The sequence below is a fragment of the Elgaria multicarinata genome, chromosome 7, assembly GCF_023053635.1.
Source record: "Elgaria multicarinata webbii isolate HBS135686 ecotype San Diego chromosome 7, rElgMul1.1.pri, whole genome shotgun sequence".
NCBI classification, from domain to species: Eukaryota; Metazoa; Chordata; class Lepidosauria; order Squamata; family Anguidae; genus Elgaria; species Elgaria multicarinata.
Genome location: NC_086177.1, coordinates 58,506,350 through 58,528,197, shown reverse-complemented (window position 1 = coordinate 58,528,197; position 21,848 = coordinate 58,506,350). Strand labels below are relative to the sequence as shown.

At 40.8% G+C, this 21,848-nt stretch overlaps 1 protein-coding gene across 4 annotated transcripts in view; it reads left to right on the top strand.

The window, feature by feature from the left end:
- Window positions 1–21,848, top strand: part of ZNF521 (zinc finger protein 521) — a 332,567-nt gene that overhangs the window by 145,867 nt on the left and 164,852 nt on the right. For all 4 annotated transcript variants that reach the window (XM_063130654.1, XM_063130653.1, XM_063130650.1 and 1 more), the window contains one exon: window positions 9,499–9,583. In XM_063130654.1, coding sequence (XP_062986724.1) covers window positions 9,499–9,583 — 85 coding nt within the window. The remainder of the gene's footprint in view (window positions 1–9,498; window positions 9,584–21,848) is intronic.

Below are 21,848 nucleotides of genomic sequence, written 5' to 3'. Positions count from 1 at the left end.
GTTTGTTAAGTTGTCTGCTGAGACCCTTGGCACTTTAAAGTGGCCCATGGAAAAAAAAGTTTGAGAAGGAGGTCTGGAGGACCTTTTTTTCTGTTGAGGGTCACATTCTCTCAGGAGCCATCTGGGCTGCATGCCAGAAGTGGACATGACCAGAGCAAAATATGGGTTGGAGCCAGAACCAAAAGTGGGGCTACCCCAGGATGGCCAGTGTCCTACTTTACAGAGGACAGTCCTCTATTTTGGAGAGCTGTTAGTGGACATCCTCTATTTGATGGATTGGCTAGTGCAGTGGTTTTTAACCAGTGGGTCGTGACCCAAAAGTGGTTTGTGAGATCAGTCCAGAGGGGTCACGGCACAGCTTTTGCGGAAATGTTGGACAATTATGAAAGGTCCCATGTTGCAGCTTGGGAGTCTGAGGTGGGTCTCTGGTCTGCATGACATTAGGCCAGAAGCTCCAGGTTGCCCACTCCTGCTCTAGAGAAGCCTTATTGGTGTAATTGAGGCTTACTCCCAAGTAAACACACATAAGATTTCAGCTTAATCTTTTAAATAGAAATTGGATTTTAGTATTACCTTGAAGATGTACATTCCTGAATTTTTAACTTATTCCAGTGTGACTTGGACCTTTAATCCCATATCAGTCAGGTCAAATCTAGAATAGACCAGGAAAGAGATTTTAAGAGCAGATCCAGGATACAGTTAAAAACTTTAAAATCCTTTTCATTTTAATGGGACAATTAAGCATGAGCTAAGCTCTCTACCATTAATATCATTGCACTCAGAAGTGCTTAACTTTGGCTGGATTGGGCCCAGGGAATTTTACTGGACATTTCTGATGTGCTTCTGCTGGTTGTGCTACCAGCATTCCTAACTATGAAACTTCTTGTCAGGCATTCAAACCCAAGGATGGGCTTGGACAGGCTGACTGAAGCTTGGCAGTCTGGCCACAATGGCCAGGTAGAGACGTTTCAGGCTATGGGGATTATGAGCTATTTTGTGAACTGACGTAGTTTAGCCCTGGTGTTACAGGAAGCTATCAGCCCAACTATTCTTTTATTAATTGATTAAAAAAATTCTTACACAGGGCAGTATTCAGCACTGCCCGCATGCTAGTGAGATCTACCACTAGCGATTCCGAACACAACAGGAAAGGAACTGAAACCCTTGTTTCCAGGAACAGAGAAGACAGTGGAGCTTGCAGAAGAGAGTTTTTTGGCTTGTTTCCGGGGTTATTTCAGGGTCCCCAAGTGCAAGAGAAAGCAGAGGCTAAGCAGCAGTATTCGATACTGCCCATTGTTACCTAATAGCTTTTCTAAACCTCACCTGAAACTTTAGGCTTGATCCATATAGCGCGGAGGCCAATGACAAAACCCCATAAGCTGTAATGAAGCAGGGCTGTGGGTTTTTACTTGAGGCTCCATAACTGCTCATAAGCCTATGATTATTTTTGGAAAGGGAAATGTAATAACAATGATTGTCGAATGAAATATTCCCCTTTAATACATTTATTTATTTATTACATTTATATACCACCCCATAGCTGAAGATCTCTGGGCGGTTTACAAAAATTAAAACCAGTGAACATTAAAAACAAATGTACAAAAATTTAAAAGCATATAAACAGTAATATCATTTAAAACAACTACGTAGAGGTAAAGCAAAACTTATCTGTTTGTAAGATGAATTTTGAATGAGGGATTGGGATGCGTATAATTGGTAATACTTGCTTATACTCCTAAACAAAGATATCACACTGTTAGATGCACTCCACTTCCATGAATAGTGAGAAGTTCCTGGGACTGTGCTACAGGGGTTAGTTTCCTTTGAATGAGAGTCCTGGAGATGTATAATGTCTTTGCGATATTTCTGTATTTACAAATATACAAGCAGAGCATATTAGAAGCAAATTGACACTCCCACAGCAGGCAGTAAATTGGCTAACCCTGCATCAGATTCTCAGAAAGAATGCCTGCAACCCAGGGGTGATTCGCTTTCAGCCAACTCACAACTTTCGTTGTGATTCTCTTTCAGTTGACACTACAAGCACCTCCCCTCCACACACACAAATGCTCCAGTAGAGCTCCTCTCTCAAACCAGCCCCTAAATAGATTGCTCATTTAGAGGGGGGGGGGGGAAAATCCCCTGACCACTAGCTCCCAGTCCCTTGCTATTCTCATGCAATCAGCTTTATAAAGACTGGTCTCCTGGCTTCCATACTAACTCTAACTTCTTGTTTTTGAAAGGATCTTAGTGGCCTTGCTTCACCCTGTATTTTCAGTTCTTATTCTAGCTACATTCCTGTCCAAAGGCCTAGCGCATGTGACACCACAGACTTGGTTTCCCAAGAGTGCCCTTGTCACCGGTGCCCATTAAAGCAACAACTATCCCCTAATGTACCTGTCCATGTTTTATACATTAGATGCCCCCACACGAACATTTCTTTTACAAGGCCTTCTCTAAAGCAGAGCACTCCCTAAACTCACTCAACAATAAAAAAAACTACACTCGGTTGAGACATTAATATATTTTGCTGTCATACTTGGCTCTTCCCCTTCTCCAACTTTAGACTGTAAACTCTTTGACATGGAGCGTTGTCTCTTATTTTGCCCTAGATAGCACCATTGCATGGAATGAACTGGAAGAAAGGATTAAAAAGTTGTAGTAAGAATCATCCACTTCATTTACAGACGGATGTGACAGGCATTCAAATTAGGAGAGGTTTTGCTGCTGATTTCAGGAAAAGTTCATCCTTTGCTGTTTGTTAAAAGAAAGAAAATGATGGAAATAAGGATGCCGTGTTGGTTTCAGCAGGGTGTGAATCTGACAGCGTTTTTGATCATTTTAAAATCTAGGTTCATTGGCACAAGTCTAGTTAAGTATATTGCTGATTTAATGCAGGTTGATAGTAACATTTTAGAAGTTCTTTGGAGTCTAAAAAGAACCAATGTTTGATCTAGCAGCAATGACAAAAGCAGTCTCTTGTTTTATGATAAAAGGAGATGCCTGTGTTGATCTGCAAATGTGTCAGATCACTCTGAAGAGGCTAGTAAGTGCTAAGGTATTTTTCCCTTTGTTTTTTGTTTTTACCAAGTGATTTCCCCCTCTTTATCATTGAGCTTCAAATAAAGGGGGAAGCAATTCTTGTATGTTGTGTCATTGTATTCATCCGTCATAATTTTTGTTGACAATTCTCGACATGCATTATGTTTTACAGTTCTAACGAGAGAAAAGACCAGCCATTAAGTTTACGTTTCTTTGTTTTTCAGTAAAGTCACATATCAGGAATAATGCTAGGGGTATGCTAATAAACCATATATAATGCTGGTCATCTGGGAGCAAGAAATATTTTCTAACTAGTTCTAAAGGGAAATAATGTTTTTAAAAAAGGAGACTGATAGTTATTTATGCATTGAATGTTGGCCTGCATGTCAGCATCAAAAACATCTTTTAAGGCGCCTGGCATAATAAATCTTAAGCCTTGATGGCTATTATTTAAAAGTCTCTTGTAGATGCAATGCTAGTAGAGGACTCTCACATTTTCCTACCTAAAATGGCATCTTTGGAGCATCACATACCTGAAATTTTAACATGTCTTTCACATCACCTTGAAAGAGTAAAAAAGTTGGTCCATTTTGGCCATAAATTAAATTGAAGCTAGATTTGCTGCCCAGCCATTGCTATTTATTCAAAGGAACTAGTTCAGCTATCAGTAAGTACTACCGAGAGCAATGAGAAATTAGCCATGGCTTGCATGTTCAGTTGGTTTGAATGATATTTATTTATTTCTGAGATTTCTATCCCACTCTTCTAGTACCTATACCCTACTCAAGGTGGCTGATAACAATTTAAAGTCACAATATCATATAAAACGATACATTCAGTAAAAACTGTAGAGAAAACACAACCTTTAAATAAAACATCTGGTACTTAGGAAGGAAGGCAAAACCTAAAAATACCTTCACCAACTGCAAAAGACAGCCTGAGAGGGGTTCGTCCCCTTGACTCAAACTGAAGGCAATTAACTCCTTCTTCTGGAGATCACCCAGGTGTTTCTTCTCTTAAAGGGGCTTTCTTCTGTTGCAGTCCTCGCCTCTTCCCTTGGCTGTACAGGCTTGGGGACTTAGGGTCAGGGCTCTCCCAGCAGGCCCAGCAGGGCCATTCTGTTAGAATTGCTTGCTTTTCTACCACAAAGGCGCTGTTTGTCCCCATAAAGCCCTGATCTAACTTTGCCCAACCTGCCAAGTGTTGGGGAGAGGTCTTGCCATCCAGATAAGTGAATCTCTTCCCTCCTCCCTTCCTTGGCATTCCTCCAGGCTCTCTTTCCTCTACTTGCTCTCTTTTCCCTTTGCTGTTTCTTCCATGTTCTCCTGTTGCTTCATCTTGTGTCTTTTTCCATTTCTCCCCCTGGCTGCTTTTTTCACCTCCTTCTTTCAGTACCCTGAGCCGCAACCTCTCTGGCTGTCTCTCTCTCTTTCTTTTATCTGTACCTTCAGCATCCACTTGCCGCTCCCAGCCGTCTTTATCCATTCCTAGCTATAACTTACTAAGTCTGAACAGACTGTGGAGGAGTGACAGACAGCTGGTTTATCAGTCTGGGCTGTCACCCTGATTGAGCTGATCTCACTGACTACTGCTGCCATCTGGTCATCCTGGGTGGAGGCAGTGAGCTGCAGCAGCAGATCCTCACAATAGGGATAGAATCAATCCCTGAGGTATGCTAGTATACACCAATGGCCAAGGCATGAAATGGAAGTTCCCGAATGTTGCCATCTGAAACTGACCCCAACGAATGTCTAGAACTACCACAACAATTCCTCCAAGCCCATCCCCAGACTCCATTAGGAAATCCAAAAAGATACAAAGGGCTTTCTGGTCCATCTGGATGCTACCATGGTCGATTGCATCAAATACCACTGAGAGGTCCAGCAGAACCAGGAAGGACATACTCCTCCATGTCCCAATGTAAATCGTGTATCAAGATAACCAAAGTTGTTTCAGCCCCAAAACCAAACCTGAAGCTGATTTGAGATGCGTTAAATCAGCCTTTCCCAATCTAGTGTCCTCCAGATATTTTGGACTATCACTTCCATCATCTCTGACCATTGGCCATGTTACAGTCCAAAACCACTCCCAACATCCAGTGAGAGTTGCAGTCCAAAACCAAGTTGGGGATGGCTGACTTAGATAATCAGTTTCATCCCAGCATCCCTGGAGCTGAGTTGATACTACATGCTTGAGCACATGCCCCAAAATGGCAAATTTGAGACTTGACAGAAATTAACCAACACATGGGATCTAGAGAGGGCTATTTCAACAAAAGCTCTACTACATTTATATTAAAACTGAACGGAACAACTCCCTCATCTAATGAGGCATTCAACACTCTCCTCAACCAGCCAACCAAGCCCTCCTCAGCTCCCTTAAATCAACCAAGAAAAGCAAGGATCAAGTGCACAAGTAATTGATAACACAGTATCAAGGATCTTGTTCTCAGCATGGAGAGGATGCTCAGGAGCAATTGTGCCAACCAGCTGAGTTATTTCTTTATCATACAGATTGAGCAGAGCTTTGACATAATCACCAGCTAGGCAGCAGGGACCCCCCCCCCCCGGGTAGTCTGGAAACCATTCAAATTCTTTTTGCCCCAGGGCTGGACCTTTTTACTAGGTCCACCACCCCTACAAAGCTGAGGGGGTCCTGTAAATCAAAACAACACTACATAGTGATCTGTTCATGACAAACAGACCACATACTATCCCTCCATACCTAGATCATCCTCTTTCTGTACAGAACAACAAACAAGGGCAGAGCATGGAGGCCATGAAGTCTACAAGAAGTAAGCCTATGTACACAAAGTTATTGGGGAACGTGTGCAGAAGAGTGCTGTTGCACCCATGTCCTGTTGTGGGTTCCTAGTCCACAGCTGGTTGGCCACTACATGAACAGAGTGCTGGACTAGATGGACCCTTTGTCTGATCCAGCATGGCTCTTCTTACGTTCTTAAGTCTGGAATCATTCCCAACAAGTTGGCCTCTGTATTGATGTTAAAGTTGCTTGGTACCATCTGTCTGGGAGACTCCAAACCATGGCCAAGATCACACTGGCTAGCTCAGGAATAGAGACTGTAAGGAAGCTGGTACACCAACAGAATCCTATTTCTTCCCAGTCACCTAATCTAAAGAACAAACAGTCAAAACTCATAATTGCTGAACAGGGCTCTGGGCCAGAGGGAATGAATCACAGTATATCACAGCAACTCAGCCTCCTCACTGCCCCATCTCCCAGCTTTGGCTGGTGCTTTAAAGGAGAAACCTGGCACAGAGATGCAACAAATTTGTCCACTTCTTCCAACCAGGAGCCTGTAATGCATGCCAGGCCAGCTCCTTTATCCAGGATCTGGACTACTGACCTGGCATTCAAAAGCATCACCTTCAGACTGTGGTGCTCCTAGTCTTGTTTGATGGACAGACTGGAAGGAAAGGAGAACCACATCCGGTTTTGTGAAGATTAGTCACAATTATACTTTCTTGGATTGAAGGAGAAGCCCTTAACAAGAAATCTGAAATTGTTTGTATTGAAATGATATTCAATGCAAATTGATATGAGCCATTAGGAATGTTAATTGCTCCATTTTTATAAATGTAAACATTTGTAGAAATTAGTCTGCAGAAACAGTGCTAAAACTTTAGCTCATCTCTAGTTGGTATTTCAAAAACCTTCCTCTGGGTTTGAGACAGAATGTAACTTTGTGTTAAAAGCCCTATTACAGAGGGTTTTGTTACAGAGGAACAGAAAGGAGGCACAAAAAGACCTACAGTGCAATCCTATGCATGACTATTCAGAAGTAAGTACTACTTTAATGGGGTTTACTCCCAGGTGAGCAGGTACAGGATTGCACCCTTAATGTCTATCCTCAACAAAGGGCAGCCTAAATTTGACCTGGGTCTTCTTCAGAGACTACTCTCTCCATACACTGATGTTATGTAGTTCTCATAAACTCCATAACAGTAACAGTTACCATAAACTTGCAAGTATGCAATAGAAAGGCTTTGCAATAAACTTAATAGTGTATACATGCAAGTTGGTGAATCTTGACATTTACTAGTAATTCTTAAGATTTTAGGAGACCCAGCAGGAAATGTCTGTAATGTTTGTGTCATGGGGCTTATAAATATCCTTTACTTGTAAATGATGGAAATGAGGATGAAATCTTTAATGAAGGTATGAAGCTAGCGTTGAAATTTACTAGTAAATGTAATTTTCTGACATTTCCCTCTAGGATTATTATAGGAGTACTATAAATTACTCAAGTATTGCACGTTTTAGGCATAAATTACTCAAGTATTGCACGTTTTAGGCATAACATTCTTTGAGCTGGACAAGTGTAGTAACAGTGCCTGTCTTGTACATCTCTATTGGGAAGTAAGCCCCATGGAGTTCAATGGGAATTGTATATAGGGTTACAGACAGCAATCCTATACACATTCATCTGGAAGTAAGTACTTTAAACTCCATAGGTCTTATTTCCCAGTGATGTGCCTAAGTTAGCACTGTAAGTGCCACACAGTCTTTGAATGTTGACATTTACCAGTCATTCTTAAGATTAGGAAGTAATGTAAAATCATGGTTTGTTGCTATGTAATTGAGACTTGAACGACTATGTATTAATCAAAGAACAATGAATATTTAAAATAAGTTTTATGTAACTTTAACTTTCGCTAAAGATGGCATGTTTAAAATACAAGAAATTTGCTATTAGGGATATAAAAACTCCAGGTCAAGATAAAGAGGCAGATTTCTAACTCTTTCTCTTTAATCTCTCTGTAAGATCATTGGAAACCACTGGAAATTTGTACTGTACAAAACATAGTTTATGCTTGCATTTCTATATTTCTAATGAGTGAAGTATGTGAACTTTGTGCTGCTGTTTTAAGTTGGTATCAAGATAATAGTGCAAGCATAACATTATAGAGTTGCTGTCCTAGAAATGTTTTAGAGTAATGAACGTTGAACAACAATTCCTGGAGATATTGTTCACAACTATGTAACTATTTTATGATAGCCTTAATCGAAATCTGTTTAAATCAGGAGGGAGGTTTCCATTCATTAAACATTAAGGTCAGTCATATGCATGGTTAGGCAGAAAGAGGTCCTACAACTACCAGCATTCCCCAGCCAGCATTGCTGGACTTCTTTCTGTCTAAATATGCATTGGATTGTGCCTTAGAATTAACAATTTAACACAGTTGTTAATCAGGTATATGAAATTATTCCTGTGAAGATTTCAAGACCAAGATAATGTTCTGTTAAAGTTGCCATAGATGTTTTTCCAGTGACGTTTTGCCACTTGGGCAGATGACTGAAGTTAAATTAGGATTGTTGCACAGTGGTAGAAAACATGTTTTGCATGAAGAAACTCCCAGGTTCTATCCCCAGCTGGGAAAGACCCTGTCTGAAACCTCAGAGAGCCGCATATTAGTCAGTGTAAACAATACTGAACTAGATGGACCAATAGTAAGGCAGCTTCTTCTGTTTGATGAACAACAGGCCATTTAGTTGCACACATTGAAAGGATTCTGCATACTCAAAGGATTGCCACCCGCTGCTATCCCTGTATCCCAAGCATATGCATGCCCCCACCACTACCTTGGGAGAAATGATACATAGAGCCTCAGATGAAATGTACCAGCTGAAATGTATACCATAAAAAAGAAGCTACATACCGCCTACTAGCAGTTTAACCAGCAACCACATAATGGCTCTTGTCTGTATGGACCCAGCATCATCAAATTAGCAAACCCAGACTTGATATAGCCTATGACTGGGTTCACACAACACGCTAATGCGTGATGGTTTATTTTTCAGAACAACCTATGATGGGTTAGCTGTTGTCTATGGGATGTTTCCCTCTCCTCCCAGGGTTGGCTATTTTCCCCAAATAAGCCACCCTGAGAACCCATGGTTTGCAGTAAGTTATTTTACCTATGGTGGGTTAGCGTGTTGTCTGTCGTACAGTGTGGGTTACGAAGATTGCCTACAGAGCTGCTCGGGAAGAATGACCAAAAGTGCTTCCCCCACTCTGCTCCTCTAAAACAAACTTTATTCCTGCCACAAAAGTACTTGCCCACCTGGGTGGGAGAACTACAGGAGGAGGAGGGGCAAGGGATGTGTGAAAGAAACTATTTTGTGTAGCTTGTTTGCTTTATTGTCTGATGGGAGTATGATAGGTTGTTTGTATAACCACCTATCCAGCATAGCTTGCCACCCACCATTTGTTAGCATGGTGTGTAAACTCAGCTTATGCAAGTGGGTGGTAATGTATTTCAGTGCAGGAGGAACCGGAGAGAGACATAAATAGTGTGTGATTCTGTTCTAATATTAACACATTTAAAATGTCTGGCTTTTTTTAGCTTGCCATTTTTTTCACATAAGCATACTGAGCGTGAAGTTGTTTGTACCACTTGCTTAATTAAAACTTTCTACCATTGTTTCCTCCAGAAGAAGACCTATCAGTGCATCAAGTGCCAGATGGTTTTCTACAACGAGTGGGATATCCAGGTTCATGTTGCAAACCACATGATTGGTGAGTGAAGTATTAAATCTTGTTGATGATAGACAGACTGTTTTCCTAGTTGTATTCATCATTGCCTGTAAAATTAAACAGAGTTAAGGAGAAATTAATTGTGCATCCGTCAATGATTTACCCAGGTGTGATGGATTTTTTTTTGATTTTTTATTATTAGGCCTAATAAAACATTAGCATGTTTTATTTTCTGCAAGGGCTAGTTTAGACTTCTGCAGAGAATCATATACTACTGCCAGTCAAAACACAGGTGATTAACAAATTAAACTTCTAATCATTTTTGCATTATTGAAAACAAAGTAACAGGAATGGTTAATGAACTGGTTGTTAGCTTTCCACAGAGTTTTAGACAGGTTTTAATTTCAGAAGTTATTATAATAATGACACTACTGAGTGCTGCTCAAACACCTTGGTACTAACATCAGAATTGGCAAGTTTTGCCACCCAAAAACGTAAATAATCCAAATGGCCATAAAACAGGGATATACGTAGTGTTTAAAAAGCCAGACAACAATCAAGAATGGCTCACTGCAAAATAAAATAATATATTTAATTGAGACAATGCACAGGGTCTGTTATTATAAACATTTAAAATCTGCAGTCACCATCTTTAACAATAATTTACATTTATAATATTTATATGAGGCAGCTGAAGTTAGAAAATATAAAAAACACTAAGCATTTTCTTTGAATTGTCATATTTTGCCATTATTTGTTTATTCCCCTTGGGTTATTTGTACTATTTGTAATTTGGTTACCACTTAGTAATAACACTAAGGATTCTGCAAGCCAATTAAATTTATCAAGCACATCTTTTGCCTGCTAATAAAACAATATTGCCTTTTGTTACTGCCTATTTTAAGAAATTCTGTTAGCAAAGATCATGCATTGAAATCATTGTTTGTATTCCTTTCATCCTGTTCGTTTACATTTTTTAAAAAAAAGAAACTTTTTGCAAAATATTCATTTTAGTATACTAATTTATAGCTGCATGTCCATTCATAAAAATGAAATATTTCCTTCAATCTATTCTACAAGTATCACTTTACAACACTCCAGATTGGTGTTACAAACTGTTTTTTACATTTGTTTTCCTGTAGTTTTGTTGGACTTATTAAAGTTTGCCAACTAATTTTATACACTTCCTTTACAACTAACTTATTTTGAATTTTAAGAAACTCAGCCTGAAATCCTAAAGACACTTAGGCCTCAATCCTATGCATGTTTAGACAGAAAAAGCCCTACAACTCCCAGCATTTCCCAGCGAGCTGGTGGCTTGCACTTTTAAGAGGGAGTAAATGCCATTAAAGCCAATAGGATTTGTTTCGGAGTAAGCATGGTTAGGATCATCCTGTCAAGTTAAATTATTCTTATAAGGTGAATTGTATTTTTGAATGAATACTCTGGTGTTTTTATTATCACTTAGTAGAATTAAGAATAAATCGCAAGTTTGTATTATCTTAGCTTTGAGAACTAAGGTATTGCATTAGCAAGATGAGCTGACTAGAGATGACCTGAGCAATTTGTTCAAATTACAGGTTTAAGATTCTTGTACTAGTGTACAAAGCCCTAAACAACTTGGGATCAGGATACCTGAGAGAGTGCCTTCTCCCCTATCAACATGCTCCTGGTGGTTCCACATAGACCTACCGTCCGATAGGAGTCCACCAGGGGAAGAGCCTTCAGCGTGGTAGCCCCCCTCCTATGGAATTCCCTGCCTCTGGAGGTCAGGCAGGCACCAACTTTGTATTCCTTTCGGTGCCTCCTGAAAATGTCATTGTTCCAGGAAGCCTTTCCTTAATAGCCAGCCACGGTTCACGGTTCACTTTCCATTTTGCTTCTTTTAAAAATCTATTTTAAGGTGTTTTATTCTGTTTTAATTTTATCTTGTACACCGCTCCAAAATTTTGAATGGGGAGCAGTATATAAATATTGTAAATAAATAAATAAATAAATTACGCCTTCCCATAGTGATAACAAAGTATAATAATAAACTAATTAACTTAGCAGTTTGCTGTCCTTCAATGGTGCCCCAAGATCAGCAGCCTAAGATGGCCCACTTTATCTTCCCTAATGGCAGGGCCAGACCGCTTACAGCAGCGGAGTGGCAGGGATCACAGCTGCTCTATCATTGTATCAATGTTGCTAGATAAGGTTTTGCAGTGCTGTGCACCCTTTTCATGTTGCATGGTCAAATCAGGCCTGAGACAGCCCTCTTTGGTCCCATCTGAAGAGGGTATCTCTTTCCAGAATCCCACATGAATGGGAGGCACAGATCTTCAGGAAATCTTCACAAGCAACTGAAGATCTCTGAGCCTTACGTGGAAAGAGACTTCTACAGACAAGGAGGCTAACGGGAAATAAATTGTGGATAGCTGCAGTCCCAGATTGGCTCAAATTTGAATGCACAGCTCCAGATTTGAGAAGCAGAGGACAAAAAGCATGGAGGAGAAGAAAGGATTAAAGTTGTAGTAGAACTGGGTCAGCCAGATGTTGCACCAGTAGTGGGTCATCCTCAGTTGACTCTCTTTATAGTTCAGTACTTTCTATAGCTCCTTCCGGCAGTATTCTGAAGTCTTTCTTGTGCTAACGTTTATCTGACATGACAGCATCATTGTCTTCAGAAAGAATATCTAGGAGCTCCCTTCCCAATCTTTGAGCAACCTCCCTCCATATCTTATGGCAGTGGTTCTCAAGCTGTGGAACCAAGAAACCTGGAGAGCACATGAGCAAAGATGATTGAAAATAACAGGATGCTGAGGCAAATGGAGGCTTCCTCCTACCCACAACCAAGCCATAGACAGGTAGCAGAAGAGCCACATTGATCACCTTTGGATTGAGAGCATGATCCCGTTCTAATCTACTTCGACTGTGTTTGAATATTTTCCTGTGTATGGCTTTGGGAAGTGTCAGAGATATTATTTTATATTCTTCTAATGTTAGTGTTAGATTAGAATCCCAAACCATAGAATTTTGCATGCAGCTGCAGCCTGTATGCATACAACTACAGACAAGGATCTTTGCATGCTCAGCTTTGGGACACATGGTTAATATTGGATTGGGTGTGTGGGCATAACGTAGAATCAATGTATCTCAAAAAGATTGAGAAACATTGTTTTATGGCATTGTGCCTTAGACACATAATCACAAATTGCTGTAAACATGAAAGAAATAGCATTGAAACTGTAGTGGTGGAGTTATTGTGTCCACCGTTGCTCTTATGTATAGGGTCTGAGGATAGGTTACGTGCACTGTACAATCCTATGCCTCTTTGTTCAGAAATAATTCCCAACTGTATTCAGCCAGACTGTATCCCAGGATAATGTGCATAGGTTTGCAGAAAACACCACTTGGAACTACTCCATACGATGATAATGGCAGTAATTTATATTTGAAAATATCTGTCTATCTATCTATTTTACAAAGCATTGTTGCTTCGGCTGCTCACAATTAAAATGGTAAAATACAATGTTATAAAATAACAGTTTGCAGGATAAAAGTGTATAGTAAAAAGCAGAATAAAAGTAGACAACTAGAAATATACAGCACATAAACAGTGATTCAAAGCAGCAATTTTAGTGGAGAAAATAACAAAGGCCTGGGAGAGTCAAAAGGTCTTAAACCGGCATGAAAATGACCACAAAAATGGCACCAGGAAAGCCTCTCTGAGGAGGACATTCCAGAACTGAGTGCCACCGCCAAGTAGGCCCTGTCCTTGGTAATTACTTGATGGGGGCATCCAGAGCAGGGCCTCTGAAGAACATCTCAAGGTCCAGGTAGGTAAATATGAGAGGAGGTGTTCTCTCAGGTATCTTGGTCTCAAGCCATTATGGGGTTTTAAGGTTAAGAATAGCCCTTCGAACAGCAAGTAATAAAGCACTGGTATAATATGATCAACTTGGCTGTTGGCATCTTCCCATAAATACAGAATAAACACACACATTTAACTTCCCACTTTAGACGGATCTCAATTCAGCGTTTGGATATTTTTAATGAGCTATTCAGCAAGCGGCAAAAACAGAACATTTGACATTTATGTGGGTAAGGGATTATTCTGGATTGCCAGGCAGTCTCATAGGGTATGTTTACTTGCCACCCACTTTCCTCCTGGCTCTGATCACTTGGTAGAATACAATGAAGTTTCGTTCTGAGCAGGTAAAACCTGATCAAGCCAGATTGGAATCTGACTTCAAAAGGGGTAAATAAGTATTGAGGGTTTTTATTTTCTTTATAAAAATGGTGAGAACATTGGAAGTCACTTCTAATGTTACAAATCTTTTTTCTTGGGAGTCACTCCCATTGTAACTTTAGAAGGAAGTATGTGTATTATGTGCAAGAAGTGGGTATGCTGAAGCACTTCTGCCATTCTTAGTATACCTAGATCTGATTTGCGAGTAGATACAGATAAAAGTCTTTACAGCAGTAAGGATTTTCATCACAAGAGAAACTTGTGAAAGCAAAAATGTCAACGTTGTAAGTGGCCCGACATGCCTTACTTTCTTAAAAGTTGGATGAGATGAAATAGGAAAGAGGTGTTTTTCCCTGCTGGTTGTCATGCATGCTGCTGCTTCATACCATAACCATAGTGACACAGATTTATTTGTGCCTACTATAAAATCTTGCCAGAAGAAGGAAAAAATGCCATCACACAAAGACAATGCCTTGCAAGTCAAACTTTAATAATATGCATTTACTGAAAGCAATGCCTGATTTCAGTATACGAGATGCATCCCTGATTAAAACGTCAGATTGCCTTGACTGTAAGAATTAACAACCTGAAATAATTGTGTTGCTGAGAGTGTATAGAAACCTGAATTAAGTTTTGTAATACAGGGAAATGGCATTTTTGTATTTTTACATGGTAGTACTCATTTCCACATGACACTATTTCTTTCTTTTTCTTTCCTTTTTCTTTCTGCCATGATTGCCTCCCATCTGCCAGTCCCCTTTTTTCGGTCTTTTCTGCTTTATTTAGAATTTACAGGCCATTACCAAGATCGCACCAGAATAAAAGACTGCTGTCAACAGGCTTATGCCCAAATGTGAATTTTATTACTAAGAAAGAGGAATTTGTGTGAATTAGTATGTATAACACATGCTTCTATAGGTATTTGAAAATGCAAGGGACAACTGTATCCCGTTTCTGGTGCAGGAGGTCTGTAGATGCCATATTAGCACACAGTTGTGGTAATAAAATTTATGTTAATAAACGCCAAAAAAGAAAAAGGGAAAAAAAATCTGGTAAAAGCAGCTTTCCTGATTATTGAATGAGCTGCCACTGTAGTCTGGAGATTCGAGTTTCTAGCGTTCTAGGGTCAGCTGTTTGTTCTCGCCACCTACTTCGTTAGCTCTGTGATTTGTATCCTCTCCTCCTTCCTCAGTGGCTTACCCTGACGACAACTTTGTTGCGGTAACTGATGCTGAAAGTGCTTTGCCCAAGTGGGATTTCTAGCTGAGCAGGGTTTTTAACCTGGGTTTCCAACATCGAAACTCTGTCATTGAATCTCAGAGCCAAACTATATGTATGAGTCTTTTCTTTTTACTCTAAGCAGGTATGGCCCCGATTCAGTTCACTATACTGCAGGAGGGGGAGGGTTAAAATTCTCTCCCACTGTTCCCCCCCCCAAAAAAAATCCCCAACTTTTTTTTTACCCCCTAAGTGGGTGGCAAGTATTTTAGGGGAGGAATGGGTAGCAGCCCCAACTCAAGCGCTCTCTCTCTCTGCCTGAGGCTGGAGAGATCATGTGCTGTGACAGCTGCATTGCGCCCCTTCCTGCTGCATTGAACTCTTCCCCCATTGTCCACCCCTTCTCTTTATGTTTGCTGCCGCCGCATCAGCCCTAGAAGAAGTGGCTGCAGCACTGTCATGAGAGCTCACCCGGAAATCACAAGATCCTCATGGCTGCTTCTTCCAGCCACGTGCCTCTCCGTAGAGCTGACACTGTAGTGGCAAAAGTAAGGCAGATGAGTGTAGGGAGAGAAACAGGGGAAGGGTGGCTGCTCCAGAGAGCCTCATTGACCACTCCGTCATTGAGGCCAGTGGAAGAGCAGGACAGCAGCTGGCGGGGCACTCCGGAACATCCACTGGAGATGGTAGGGCAGTGGCAGTGGGCTTTGCGGATGACCCACAAAGCCCACTGCCACTGGGAGGGCCGGCCCTGGTAGGGGGAAGATTTAAGTCTTTCCTCCTGGAGGATAGTGGTCCCGATCCAAATTGGCGCCATGTATCCTTAACAAGCCTCAGCTACATGACCATTTCAAATTGTCAAGGTAAAGTAATTGTCACCTGTGTGCTGTTGGTTCAAAGAGGTGCAGAGAGTTTGTCAGGACTGAGAATTGTCATAATAGCACTATCCAAATGGAAAATATAGCACACCTTCGGATCTGTGCACTGGCGTAATATATAGGTTAGTGCCACAGAAGAACAAGTCTATTCGCACATGAGGGAAGTTTCTCTTTGTGTTACTTTTCCTTTCTGTAGGTGTTCCTTTCTTTTTCGTTCATGCTTTAATTCTTATTCACTTAGCTTCCTGCTTGAAATAGGGTACCCTCTTTGATTTTATGGCGTTTTGGCATTACCTTAAATGAAGATGGCATCATCAAAGCGAGATGCCCACAAGCACATGTGAAAGTTCTGCTTTCCTGTGGGTGTGCAGCTCCTATACTGCCTACACTTCCACAAAAGGGAGGGTTGCCACCTATGGAACTGACAAAGGAAAGTTCTCATTCCAAAAGAAGTAATGTATAACATCAAGGCTGCCTTGAGGACTCTTGTTTTGGAATGGTAGGGTATAAGCATAAAAATATGTATAAAAGTGAAGAAGATAGTAGTGGCAAAGAAGAATGGAAGAATTGGAACTAGGATAGGATGGGGAGAAATGTTAATTTCCAACATGTGGGAAGGAAATAGCCAAAGTAGCAAACTATTGCTATAGAATTCATTCAGGAAAGGGTCTGGAATTTTGTTATTTCAGAAAAGAATTGTTCATGCCCTTAGCAATTCAGAGCCTTAATATTACCAATGTATCAAGGAGCCAAAACAAAAACAAGATATTATGAGCTATGACCTGGAGGCCTACAGTTCAAAGCTCATCTCAGTCATGAATTCAGTGGGTAGCCCTTAAGTAATACATTATTTCTGAGCCTCGGCACCCCCTCCCTACCACATGCATTATGAAGACTTTAATACTCTCCTTCTGTAAAGAGTTAATTTAACGTTTGCTAAGATAACGCATTGGAAGCTCATTGCGAATTTGAGCTCGTGCGCTCCTGATGCTTTTAAAAAATGCCAGGCGTGACACCTCTCCTCCTGAGGTCGTTGTGCCTCACGTGTAAACGGAGGAGGGATCTCGCGTTCAACACAACACGAGATCTTACCTCCTCCGTCGTGTGATAAAAGGTAGGTCTAGCTAAGGCCTAAATTGCAGAATTGGATTTTAATGTAAAGTCAATGTATTATTATTATTATTTATTTATATAGCACCATCAATGTACACGGTGCTGTACAGAGTAAAACAGTAAATAGCAAGACCCTGCCGCATAGGCTTACAATCTGCTGATTAATCACTTCAAGTACATTATTTTAATTGTACTGTGAACTGCATTATTTTTTCAAATAAGATAGGCAATATTATTGTGTTGGCCAAAGGGTGTTCCTCTTCCAAAGAAAGATGGTAGTGAGACTATTGGCAGTCTTTCATAGCTTTATCTGGCTTGTAGCAGGATGGGGGTTGTGTGGCCCTCCAGATGTTGTTGGACTGAAACTCCCAAAATTGCTCACCATTGGATGTTCTGGCTAGGGACAACGGAAGTTGCAATCTAACATCTGCAGGGCCAGATGTTCACCACCCTGGCATATTTACAGAATTGAAATGCCATTCAATCTAGGAAGATTCTGCCATCTAATAGAAAACAAAAACCACTAGAGTTCTATTATGAACAACTTCAATTACACCATGGTATTTGTAAAGGAAGTCAGGGTCCACCTGACAACCCTGCAAGGTAGGCTCCTGGACCAAACGTCCTAAACTCCCAAGTAACCCACCTCCCTGCCTTGTCCACAACCGGGACGAGCCAGATATTCAAGGGAATAAGACAAAGACACACATTTAGGGACCAAAGCAATTTTATTGCAATCACTCAAATTACCACGTAAGACCTTGGTTGGTAAAACAGCCCCTTTTAAAATGGGGAAGGGGAGAATAAGGGGAGGAGGAAGGGGAATGTGGAAAAGGGGGAGTGAGGAAAGAAGGTGAGGGAAAGCTCTAACACTTAGCCATTACCCCAAGAAGCATTCATACGTCCCCACACCCAGCCGAAGACCGGCTGGCCTTCTCCAGAACACCCACACACGTTAAAACATGAAAAACCTTTCAAACTCCAGGCTACCTCTGTGGTTGCCACAGACCTGACCTTCCCACTTGACATACACACACACACCTCCAATGAAGATGGAGGATCTTCTTCATAGAGCTTTTTATCTCCTTTTGGGACCCCCTGTCCCATGACTTAGGTAGACCAACCAGTGCCCTTCCCGGGCTATAGCCCACCCCCCTCCCATAGGGGCCAAGCCACCTCTTTTTCCCAGAGCTGAATCCCGTTAGTTTGTCCACCGCTCTGATAATCTCCAGGTGCCGGTGGGAGTTGGACTGGCTCGAGGCAGGGATGACCTTGGCTGACAGCCACCAAAGCCTGGCCCAGCCAGTTTGAACAATAGACCATAGATCCTACCTAGGGGCAGATCTTACAACCTTATAGCAACAGCAAAGTTAAAGGCACAGGTTTGCACCCTTGTCCTTCACAGTATTTATTCCATGTTGCCCATATCAGTGTAAATTCTAGTCTTCTATAACTTATCATCTGTAGATATGCTAAGATGTACATGTCCTGCTAAATATGCTAACAATGCTGTAATGGTGGTGGTGGGGAATGTAAAGACTATGATTCCAAGTTATTCTGGTATAGAAATAGATATGCAGCAATGAATGGGCTTTACACCATGCATCATATCAAGGTGAAATCTTGTAATGCTGCTTAGATATAGTTATTTAAATTAAAAGGGCAGGAGTATCAGCGCTGCTGTTCCATACTAATTTTACCATATCCTGATTTGTCCGTTCATAGTCCTATTGAGGCGTTATGCCCTTATGTGATCAGATTTCGAAATGGAGGTCTATCCTCTGACAGCCTTTTAAATACAGGACTGTCCTCTGTAAAGTAGATGGCATGGCCACCCTAGATGGGATGAGGTGACAGGGGTGCATTCCTGCTCCTTCCCTCAAGTGTCAGGTATTGAAAACCTAAATAGGGCAACATTGCTTGTAGTTACAAGCTAGTGTTAATTGTTTCTTTGTGCAGAATATTTTTTTCTGTTTTAAAAATGCTTTGTCTAAGTGAAGCTTTGGGCAGAGGCAGAAGTGCTTAATTTGAAGAGATGTTTGATTGAAAATAGGTAGATAGCTCAGTACGTTTTAACCCTGCTTATGCCCCATCTAATTACCTTTTACACCCTTTCCCCTCAACACAGTCATAGATGAAATGGATAAGAATCTGACTACTGCTTTTTTTAAATCGGCAAAAGGATCCTTTCTGTCTGAAATTATGAGAACCAACAGCTGAAGTGTGAATTTGTAAGTGCTCTGATTAAAGCGCTGTTAGGCATCAGATAATGTAAAGTGATGATATTGCCAAGAACTATTTTATGAAGGCTTAATTTTTTTCAGTCTGATAATTTTTGACCAATAATTACCAACCACCAATTATCCTTTTTAGTTAGAAGGAAATCTCTAGTACTATGAAGGTTGGCATTGCAGCTAGTACATAAATCCCCAAAGAGGTAAATATGTTCCAAACAGCCACAGACAACTGTCTCATGAAACATAGTGAGCAAAATTGCAAGCCGCTGGCTGTGCACAATAGAGAAGCACATTTACCATTGAGGACTGATCAGACTGACAAAGAGAATGATAAAAGGGGGTACGGGGAATCACAATCTTTGTCGTACTCTGTTGCTACTATTGACTGTCAAAAGCAACCTATGGTTCTATAACAATAAATATGATGTAGAAAGTTTGGGTGATGCGGTATGATGAGCTTTTCCAGGCTTGTTCTTTTAAAATCCCTTCCTCCCTCCCTCTCCTTTACAGCCTCTTTTTATCCATACGCATAATTTAACATTTTGTAATTGATAATGCGACTAATAATTAAGACTTTCATTTGGCCATCGGTATTTTTCCAGCATCCTTATTGTTTACTTTATTTAGGTTGTAAACTAGCATCCCCACATGATTTTGTACTAGATTATGTAGCTGCAATATTTTGAGATGAGTTGGACAAATTCTAGAGCTTGGCAGTGACTAATTTCATTTATTTAAGAAAAAAAAATATTTTGAACCGAGAAGCAACAGCTACTAGAATGGCCATGTACGAGCCTCAGACTCTTGCACTCCCCTTCATACAGTTGAGAATGAGACTGAAAGCTTCCACTTCCACTTTACAGTTAACCACATTTCCCCATGATGGCCAAACTCTGATAACCGTGGTTTATTCTGATTGCGATTAGTTTACAAACACAGGATACCAAACCATAGCTTGATCCTGATTTATTTTAACTAACCATAGTTTAGACCAAACAAAACAGAGTTCCCAGAGTTTGAGCATCTCAGGGGACTGTGATTAATTCAAAACTGAAAGCAGAAACTTTAGATCTTCCCGTGTACATGCATGAAGAAGAGAAAGGAGAAGCACATGAGCCTGAGGCTTGTGCAGGGTTGTAATATAAAGGAAAACTATGCTTTCCTGTTATGCTTAAACTGGGCCAATTCCTGCACCCTTTCTGTTTTGTGGCTGCAGACCTTGTCAGTCAAAGCACTACAGTGAGGAAATGGGCCTGGTCTATTATGTTATAAACAAAGTGTGTTAGCGGCGTTAATTTGGTCTAATTCCTTCATGAAACAAAACAGCAGAAATGATTCAGCAGTATGAGAAACATGAGGGAGAGAAAGTGGATATAGCTCACACTTACTGCTGTCTTATAAAGTGAACTTGCTATAATAAACTTTCCTCTCATCCAGACAGTGAACGGCATTGTATCAATGGTACTTCTTATGTTTTGCTGACTTCAAATTGTGCTTCTCCAAAATATCTCTTCAAGTATGACATGATTTGGAATAGAATAAATCTGAAACTGTGAAAATGCCTTACATGAGACAAGGAAGAATGTGTTTTATCTAGAAGAAACGATGCATTTGTAAAGATCTGCACAATTGAAAATTTTAGAGCCACACAGCCAGAACACACATTACTTTAAATCAGTGTCTTGCAACTACATATTTTTTCTGTCCTCCAGTGTAGGTAAAGGGGCCCTGATCCAGATTGGGACTGTAGTGTGGGAGATTTTTTTAAATTCTTTTGTTGTCTGTTTTAAGCAATACCTCAAAAAGGGGTCAGAAATTAATAAAGCCCACTTTCCAGTGTTTGTCAGATGAAAATAGGTATGCTTGTTTTTTTTAATACTAACTTCATCCAGCAGCCCTTGTTTGCGTGCAGAATTCTGATGTACATGCAGAGTTTTGTGCAAACAAGGACTATCTTTCTCACTACTTGTCGCTATCCAGTGGTCCAGACTTTGAGCAATATCATGGTCCCGTAGGGGGCAGTTTCTTATAGAAAAACCAGAGGCGGAACTAGGAAGTACCTTGTACTACCTCACTGGAGCCAGCCTTCCTCCAACTTGTATGCCATCTGGTCTGCTGCTCGTGTTCTGTTCAGTTCAGGAGAGGTTTCCCCTTGTTTTACCAATCAGGCTGAATAAGGAAGAATCAACGGCTGTCATGAGTGATCAACTTGACTGGGCTTTCCCATAGTCCCTAGGCAGCCATAGAAAACTATTCTGTGTTTAGGTTTTACACATACATGTATTTGGTGTGAGGTAAACCTTGCTACCAAATCATATAAATTCTAAAGCTTAAAAACAAGTGTGTGTGTGTGTGTGTGTGTGTGTGTGTGTATGTATGAGAGAGAGAGAGAGACCCGGTTTGCCCATCATGATGACAGTGAGTTGTTTAAACCATGAACCATTTGTGACCCCATGGGAGTGAGCAAGCATGCTGCCCCCATCCATTCACTGCTTCTGCCTTGTTTCTGCTTTGGTAAACAACCCAAGAACACCCCATTCCTAGGTTGTTGGGCATGATGTCCAAAGCCAGCACTCTAGTTGTTGGTGGAGAAATAACCAAGAGTTTTAACCCATGGTTTGTTGTTGGGT